The sequence below is a fragment of the Pholcus phalangioides genome, unplaced genomic scaffold, assembly GCF_987345545.1.
Source record: "Pholcus phalangioides strain wild (caught in Gottingen) unplaced genomic scaffold, Ppha-v1.0 ptg000010l_1, whole genome shotgun sequence".
In the NCBI taxonomy this organism is placed as follows: domain Eukaryota; kingdom Metazoa; phylum Arthropoda; class Arachnida; order Araneae; family Pholcidae; genus Pholcus; species Pholcus phalangioides.
In genome coordinates, this window is record NW_028301603.1 from 10,261,083 (window position 1) to 10,270,810 (window position 9,728).

Here is a 9,728-nt window from a genome sequence, read left to right on the forward strand (position 1 = left end):
TTTTCATTCTGTAGAATTCTGTGCAGCTATGCTGGTGTGGAACAGGCTTTAAGCATTATATACTGCACAGGGAAAAAACAATATAACTTTATCTAGATTCCAATGTTACATTTTAATGCCAGTTCTAGAGAAAAAAAAAATGTCGGTTATAATGAGACCACTTGGAAGTAGATTTAAATTATGTAACAATCCCTGGTATGAAAGTTCTGATAATCAAGAATGTCATTCAAAATGGAAATTCTTCACTTATTTGATGCTATTGTAAGGTAATTTCAGTGATCATGAAAAACACATGATCTAAGTGTGCGAAAACTTTATTATCTACATTTCAATTATGGATTCAGAATCTCATTCTTTAACTCCACGTATTTTCTTCAACTCCCGGTACAAGACATTCTTCTGAACTGCAAAAAAAACCAAAAATAATAAGACTTAGGTAAACCAAAAATATTCACATAAAAATGGAATCAGAACTACCATTGGCCTGCTTTTCATAAAATAGACATGATTCGGGATTCTTTTGATGATATAAACTGTTATTCCTATTCATGCTTGTGATTGCGGTGACAATCTTTTTTTAACCATTAAAACAATCCCACATAAGGATTGACTGTTTTTTTAAATACCAATTAGAGGTCATCCTGATAATTAACCAGTACTCACAAAATTAAAAAAAATAAATCACTTCACACAATTTCTGCTGAAAAATATACACTGGTGGAGTGTTGATTGAATTATGACAACCATTTAAACATGCTGAAAATATCTAGGGCAGTGACTAAGAGAGGTGCAGATGGATCTAGCAGGCCCGGAACTCTTGGAGGGGACAGGGCAGCAAATTTCATAAAACCCCTGGAATTTTAAAGTGGGGAGAGGGTGGCAAAATCATGTTTGTCCCTCGCAAAAATCATACTTAAGGCCCTGGGTTTTGCGCTAGATGGGGGAGGGGAGGAACCAAATTCATCCACTCGATGTTTCATTGGTTATAAAAAGTAAATTTGTCATCCTTTTTCTGACCAAGTGCAGGGTTCAACCATGGGTTCCTGGGACATATTAATATCCAAGACTTTTCTAAAATGAATTAAATAATTTTCCATAGAAACCTTAAAAGAATCCATTTTGGCTAATGAATGTGATACAGGACAAATTTTCTACTTTAACCTAGGTATCAGTGCACTGTACTTTGTTTTGCACGTAAGAAAATGACACAATTACACAGAAAGGAAGAACTATGAGGGAGAGCTTTGTATATATCCTCGGCTCTTAAAAGGTGAAAGCAACACGGTCCAACTGAAATTATAGCAGAACGCAAGATAAATTAGAAAACCATATAGTTGACACTAGATTTTAAGAACCTCCAATTTACAAACTGCATGCTTTCACAAAACTAATCTTCTGGTCCCAAACACTATTCCTTTAAATGTCATTCCCATTTACAAACTTTAAATTTCACAAGCTATTTGGTTCATGAAAACGAGGGTAGACAGTATGCCACTTTCAGGACATCGAGCCATAATGGCTGAAAATTTTTCTTTTTCAACATTTTCTTTCGCACAAGCGACATTCTGGTCAGAAAGAGCTCAATTGTAAAGATGTCAGCCAATGAAATATCTCGTGATCAAATAATGACCAATATGAGTAACGCAGTCAAGCCTGGGGAAATGAATAAAGGCTTTGTTCCTACAAAAAATGTTGAAATATTTATCAAAAATGCTTGCCATTTATGTGAACAAAATGTTGGCAAAAGAATGAATTCTGCGTATGACAGCTTAATGCCTCAAAAGTAATGTGTTCTCAAAATTATGGCAGAGAGAGCCTTATGTCAGGGGTCTTCACTGCATGGCCAGCTGAGGTTTTTGGTAACGTGTATAGTATAGCTTGGTGGCCTGGAGACCTCATTAAAAAGTCAAATGTGAGATTGTGCTGTATCAATGGTTGAAGGCCTTTATGTGTATAAAAACTGGAAAAATTTATTGATTTTCATCGAAGATCAACGATATACTCACGATAAGGATCAAATGCAAACATTTCCATCCTGTCTGCAGTTCGGGGACGAACAGCTACCATCTTGTGCCTAGTGATGACACTTTTCAGCACGACAACTACGTCCCTGTAATTAATTAGTATGATTATTATTTAAAAAATGATTTCTTAACATGTAACATGAATGAGGATCCATTGAAAACAATAGGCCTATATAGGTCGATTTAAAGCTTCTGATTCAAATTCTTATGAAGAACAAACATTTTTAGGTCCTAGAATAGGTGACCCCCCTCTAAAGCAGAATGTTTTGCATTGTTCTGCAACAAGCCCTCGGCTGACTGAAAATGTTCTGAAGTGAAAATTCAAATAATTGTGTTTTCTCTTCCCTTTTTTTCTTAAAAAATTCTTCAGCAGTAGCACTGATTGTTCTGCGATGTATGTAGCAGATTTCGGCATATTCTGCTTTGAGGGAGGTGGTCCAATTGGAACAGTAAACTTTTTTGTGGGAATGTCCTCTATGACAGGCTTGACAAATTGCAAAAAAAAAAAAATCTAGGCAACAGAAAATTATTTTCCCAAGAAAAACAAGCCCAAAAATGTTTGTTTCAACTTTTTATCTTAGATTCCTTATTTACCTTAGACTCCAATTTAGTAACAACGCATAGAAAATTTTTGGCCCCAATACCAATTTCTTAGTTGCCATGGTGACCTGATGCTTGGGATTTGTCAGGTCTTGCTTGATTATACTTCCATTAAAACTCCTAAGGACCTCATATCAGTATCTCTGCTACAGCTGTGTGTGAGGTATCCAGTATTAATGTGAGAGAAACATTCTGCTAACCATAGGTGTAAATTTGTATCAGGCCCCAGGGCCGTCTTATGAGCATCATGGGCCCCTGGGCCAAGTGATTTTTCTGAGGCCCTACCCGAAAAATTCAACTATTTGTCATTTTTCTAAGGTCCCTCTTCTCTTGAGGTGGTCTGGTGGGCCCATGCATTAAGACGGCACTGTTAGGCCCTGAGCCTCCCCACTCTCTAATATATATATATATAAGGGCATAAGTCTTGGCATATTTTATTTTTTTATTTTACTGGCAGACCATTGATCCTAGAAGCACATTTCCAATTAGAAAAAGTATCCTAATAGCGTGTAGTACTCAGATATGTCATTCATGTGTTGCAAGGGGTTGTATAGTTAAATAAAAATTTTAATTTTTTATACAAACACCCTGTGTTTAAAACCCAATTACAAAAAAAGTTGCCCTGTCTCTCCTGATGTCAAAAAACGAAATTCCATGTTTCCAAGTGCAATACTCGCAGATATATTCAAATTCAAAAAATGAAGGAAAGTTGGGGGGAAAAATAGAGTTGAATACAGGTAAAACAGTTTACCCATTTACCAACTTTGTTTCACTCTTGGCAACCTCTTGTTACGCAGTCAGACTTTTTTCCTGGCAGAGAAAAAAATTTCCAACACATTACCTAAAAAGGATTGCGCTATAGTTATTCCGTTTATGATAGCGGTCGGTTGGGTTGTTAAGAATGGTGTTAAGCAAGTATATCGCCAAATTTCAGTTAACAATGATGATGGATAAAGAAAAAAGGTCACTAAATCTTGATTGATACCATCGTTTTTAAAATTTTCTATATTGAGACAATTATCTTGAAACTACATGTATAGTGAAGGCTGTTCAGTAGAGGCCATTTTCAATCAGAGCAAATTTCTTCCCAATTCACCTCTATTATGGGGGGGGGGGGAAATTAAACCTCTTGATACCTACTGATCTAGAGCAAGGATGCTCAACCTTTTGGACAGTACACACCAATTCGCTGGTTTGGAAACACATCATGTGCCACTTTGTACGCTCAGAAACATGGTGTGGGCCACCTCATTTCTTTGGAAATGCAGTGCAGGCCGCTTCTTTGGTTGGCAACTTCACTGTTACGAGTCACTGTGATCTGTAAATGTGCCACAGGTCATTTTAGTGATCTTAAACTACAACACAGGTCTTTTGAGTGATCTTAAACTGTGCTGCAGGTAACTTTAGTGATCTATAAATGTGCAATAGGCTGTTTGAGTGACCTGGAACCGCACTGCAGGTTGCTGAAGTGATCTGTAACTGGTATTCATAACGAAAGGCAGCAGCAGTATGTATAAGCATTGTTTAACCAAACAATAATTTTATGACAATGATTCATTTCATTTTTACAAAATTAGGTTTGAGGTTGCGGGCCATGGGTTGAGAGCATGCACAATCTAGAGGACCGGTTTCATGAGATGAAAAGTGGTCCACTTAGGCTGGGATTACACTATAAAAGTTTGATAAAAGTTCTTTCATAAAACTTAAAAAATGCAACCAATAAGCATATTGGTTACATTTGCTCGAATGTAACCGATGATCTTATTGCTGGCATTTTTTAAACTTCATAGTTTAAAAAATATAGTTTAAGTTTTACAAAAACAACTTTTCTAAAACTTTCATGCCAGCCTAAGGCTGGGAATTACACTATAAAAGTTTGATGAAATCCCTTCTATAAAAGTTGAAAAATCCAACCAATAAGATTACCTTTTATAAAAGTTGAAAAATCCAATCAATATGGTTATAAATAGTTGACAAGGTTTTGCGGCCATCATTTGATGAAAACTGTTTGTTCGGGTTCGAAGACCAAACTTTACTCAAACGGATGACGGTCTTCGAACCCAAACAAACAATTTTCATCAATAAGGTTATATTCTAGACAATACGACCAGTGACCTTACTGGTTGTATTTTTCAAGTTTTATAAAAGGACTTTCACAGAACTTTTATAGTGTAATCCCGGCCTTAGAGAGGTTTCACTATAATAACATGAAAATTTTGATAAATTTATACATAAATCAAAAATTAAGTGAATACACTAAGATTAGTTAATTTTAGTGTATATATTTATGTTATATTTATTCACTTGATTATGTTACATTTATTCACTTGATTATGTTATATCTATTCACTTGATTATGTTACATTTATTCACTTGATTATGTTACATTTATTCACTTGATTATGTTACATTTATTCACTTGATTATGTTACATTTATTCACTTGATTATGTTATATCTATTCACTTGATTATGTTACATTTATTCACTTGATTATGTTACATTTATTCACTTGATTATGTTACATTTATTCACTTGATTATGTTATAATTTATACTCACTTATATTTGGCTTTAGCCATCAATTATACTTATTGACAGTGAACAGGGAAAGAAACGGTTATTTTGTGATAATTCTCCAGCTTTGGTGGGATCACAAACAACACGAGCCCAAGCCCCAAACGTAAATATAAACATTGGGTTCCAGATCAGTTAGTGTCATGAAGGAGCAAAGCCGCTTGAAAGCACTCTTATAATGCAGCTTTGTGAAGGAGCGAGCCACAATGGAGCTTGATTGATCTAGTGTAAAATTGATTAATTTATTTAAAAATTAACACTCTTGATTTCAACTCAACAGATGGAAATTTTGATTATTTCAAAATATATTTGAACACATCTTGTAACCCCAGCCTAGTACCAATGCGAGTTGGTAGTCCATGTCATAAATGCTGCAGCTTTTGCTGCCATCTATCCAGAAGTTTAAGAATTTCATTAATGAATCGCAACAGCAAAATAGCCCCACATGCTGCTATCTATTTTTTGTGAAACAAACGGAAAACGTATCAACTACTACTAATTCTGAACCTTAAGCCGAGTTTTCCTAGGAGCAGGTTTCCTGTGCCGCGCACAACGTGATTCGCCCAGCGCGACACGCCGTCCACTCACCAGTATGAATTTTCGCGGTTTTACCGATATTCTCTTCACTCTTGTGTGTTTTCTTTTCCTTCCCTTCAAACCGGAGCATGCAGACGACAGAGTAGCTGATGCCAAAGCCATATACTTTATATAGCCGCCCTGATCTGATGCGCCTCGCTAGGACAACACAAACACGTAGCCTGATTATGTAACACGTTGCTGCCGACGCGAAATTATACTGTTCGGTTCCCGCGACGCAAAACACCTATTCCTAAGAAAACCCGGCTTGAAGAGAACATCAGCAAATCGCGCGGCGCACGACGCATCTGACTTCTCCGGAAGCAGTCAGTTATTGGTGGGTGGACGACGTGTCGCGCTGGTTGAATCACGTTGCGCGGCACAGGAAACCTGCTCCTAGGAAAACCCGGCTTTAGTCAGCAAGATAAAGAGGCCTCCAGAAACGAATGCTGACCATATTTCCTCGAGAAAAATACGGGTAAATTGCGATCCCAAGTACGGGAAATCGACATTTGGTGCCAAGAATGATGCCGAAGGTGATTGAAGTTGTCAATTATCGCTAAAATCAACGAAAAAAAAAAAATCGCCAATGGTGGGAATTGAAGCTTTACTGCAATTGTAATAGATTGAAATGAATTCTGTGAAAGAAAAAGTAAAATATGAGAAACGAGAGATTATAAAATATTCTGATATTCATATTTATAGTCGTAATTATCGTAATAAAAAAAATTAATTTGTGAGTCGGGAAATTAATTTTTATCCCGGATTTTAGTGAATAATAATAATTCAACTAGGCTTCATTTAAAATGCAAGAAAAAAAAACGGTGCATTCTTATGAAGAAGTCGGAATGGCAGAAATTGTGGCAAAATAGTTTAAAGCCCGGTTTTCCTAGGAGCAGGTTTTCTGTGCCGCGGGAAACCTGAATCGCCAAGCACGACACGCCGTCCACTCATCATAGGAAAAACGGTACGATTGTTTTCCTACACAACGCAACACGCCTCATGCCAGCAGGGCCGGATTAAGACGTTTGGAGGCCCTAAACACTTGAATGATTTTGGTATCTTACTTTCCCGGTCCCTATAAGTTTATTTTACTCGATATTGAATTTATAAATGAAAAAAAAAAAGCAAATGAAATTTTATACTTCAGAAGTAACTAATCTAATGGCTCTAAACTAAAGCCGGGTTTTCCTAGGAGCAGGTTTCGACAGCACGCAGCGTAAAAACGCCGATTGGTTAAAAAAAACCTGAATTGCAGGTTTTTAACCAATCAGCGTTTTCACGCTACACACGGCGCAAAAGTTCTGCTCCTAGGAAAACCCGGCTCAAGGCAGAATTATGGAGTATTTCTAAGCACGGACATTGAAGGTCACCCACCTGCCCCCCGACAATGCTTTTCTTTTCTTACTTGCAAAGTCTTTGATAATATCCAAAGATGATGTCTTTCTCCGCTAATACTACAAAAGTTTCGACAGCTTGCTGATGCGAAGATAAATCCAGGAAAAGAAATTCAACTGCCCTTGTGAGGAATCGAACCCACGTCTTCTCATTTGCTGGGTGAGCGTCCTAGATCACAAAGCCTCTCTTTCCTTAGAGATCGTGTGCTGAATGGAGCCGTGCACGGACAGCCAGACAAAAGCTCACGCAATCAGGGCAAAGCTCACAATTGCTGACACTGCCATCAGATGGCAACTTATCCGAAGATGATGCCACTCTCTGCTATTACTACGAAGGTTTTGACCCTCGTTCAGCGCACACGAGTTGTAAGGAAAAAGGATTCGTTGGCTTTGTAGTCTAGGGCAGTCACCCGGCGAATGAGAGGACGTGGTTTCGATTCCCCGCAAGGACAGTTGAATTTTCCGTCATGAATTTATCTTCGCATCCGCCAGGTGTCGAAACCTTGTAGTCTTTGATAATATCTTTGATAATATCTCTGAGGGTTTTTTTTAAATATCTTTGGAAGTTTTTGGAATTTTTCTTTCATATTTTCCAAAAAGACAGACGGATTTAATTTTTTTTTTTAAAGACGTTAACATCGTCTTTCATGACAGTGGTTCTTAACCTGGGGCCATATGGTTCCCTTGCGGTCCTGGGATATTCTAAGAGGGGCCGAGGATGAAAATCAGATGGGAGCAGAGAGAAATACAGCCTTTTCAAGTGAAATATGGCGATAAAAATTGTGACTTCTTTCAGAATCCAGCAGTGCTGTCCACAGAGAGCTAGGGCCATCTTAACTCATGCGCCCCATGTCGGTATGTGATCCGTTCGGGATCCTCATATCCAGATGTGTGGGGACTTACGCAGTGTGAGATCTGGGACACTATGATTCTCAAATGTATGTAAACGTGTAAGCTGTTACAGTAAAGTCCCTCTTAACGGACACCCCCTAGATGATGTCACCTTTCTTTTGCAGACAAATATCCCCGTGTATAATAAAAGACATGCTTTTCAAACTCCTGATTAACAATCACCCCCCCCCCTCTTTTATGGACGAATTTCTTTTGTCTCACCGCCGTCCGCACAAAAGAAAGGTTTTTCTTACTGTACTTCCATTTAAGTATGCCCCCCCCCCGAACACCACTTTGCCCGGGGACCCATGATGTCGAGACGGCCATTTATAAAAATATCCCCCTTTCCTAAGAAAGAAGTTCAGAACTCTAGTTCCGGGTAGATTCGTTGTGCGATCGTCCCTTATTTTACAGATCTATTTCTCCCACGTAATGTCTCTTGGGGGGGGGGGGGGGGAAGGGGAGATGGCCACCCAACTTCTCGATCGGTGCCCGGTCCAGGGTTCCAGAGATCGATCTTATTTTATGAAATTTTTGTTTATTATAAATTTATTTTTGATTATATTCGATTCGATTTGATTAGTAGAAAGGATCTAATTCTCAGATGAGAGTGGGGGTTGGCACGGAAGAAAATATGGTCTAAAGAGGGCATGCCCCCCCCCTCCTGGAGCAGGCTTTTCACGGACCCCCTTCTATAGCTGATTTGTATCGTGAAAAAACAAAAAAATGGTGAGAATCGTCCCGGGCCCCAGGGATAGAGCCCTATCAGCCCCACCCTTGTGGGGGCCATGAAAGAAGTCCTGCCCATAGGTTGAAAAAAGTTTAGAAGCACTGTTCCATGCAATTAGTAAGAACAGCCAATTCGTGACGTTATAACCGAGTTCAACTGTACTATAGGCACTCCGAGACCGTCCATCCTTTTGGAAAAGAGCGCAAACCATCCCAAGAAGGTCTCTCTGGGCGGTCAGCGGTCTCATGTCTGTACTATAGGCATCCATCAGACTGATTGAAAGATTTACCTGCCATAATGATTAAATTAGAGGAGTAATTTGATGAATACAAAGAATTGAATCCATTTTTTTTATTTGTGAAATTCCAAGAATTCGAAGCCCACAAAGTAGTCCATGTAATCGCAAAGATGGACTAGAAAAATCGCAATTGCTATTCGAGCGAGTCTCGAGAAAACGGTCCGAAAATTTTTTTTGGTCCAATGTTTCTTCAAGCTTCAGGTAAGAATTCATCACCATGATTTTGCGGCGGACTGCCGTCGTCCCCGCCAGGTCCGTCTCCGGCCCCTGGTTGCGGTGTGCCGGCCCTGTGGCGGAACTTGAACTTTTTCTCGCATTTTTCGCACCTCCGCTTCCTGAAAGTCAGCTGCCACTTCACGATGCAGGCCCTGTGGGTGTACTGCATGTCGCCCTTGCAGGCGCAGGGCTGCCTCAACTTCTTCAGTTCGCCTTGCCTCTTGCAGATCCTGCAGACTGCAGCATTGTTTTCTGCTGCTGGCTGTACCACGGCCTCAGCTGTTCCTTCTTCGGGTACGATTGCTGCTGGTGGCGGCGGCTGTACCACGGCTGCTGCAGCTCCTTCTTCGGGCACGATTGCTGCTGGTGGCGGCGGCTGTACCACGGCTGCTGCAGCTCCTTCTTCGGGCACGATTGCTGC

At 39.4% G+C, this 9,728-nt stretch overlaps 1 protein-coding gene across 1 annotated transcript; it reads right to left on the reverse strand.

Moving 5' to 3' along the window:
- Positions 1-298: 298 nt before the first annotated feature.
- Positions 299-5,339, reverse strand: mRpL33 (mitochondrial ribosomal protein L33). Its single transcript, XM_089237565.1, has 3 exons — positions 5,185-5,339; positions 2,007-2,110; positions 299-404 (listed from the first exon to the last, which is right to left on the reverse strand). Exons 1-3 carry the CDS (start codon positions 5,202-5,204, stop codon positions 349-351), a joined length of 180 nt encoding a protein of 59 aa, XP_089093691.1. The 5' UTR covers positions 5,205-5,339; the 3' UTR covers positions 299-348.
- Between the last annotated feature and the right edge of the window lie 4,389 nt (positions 5,340-9,728).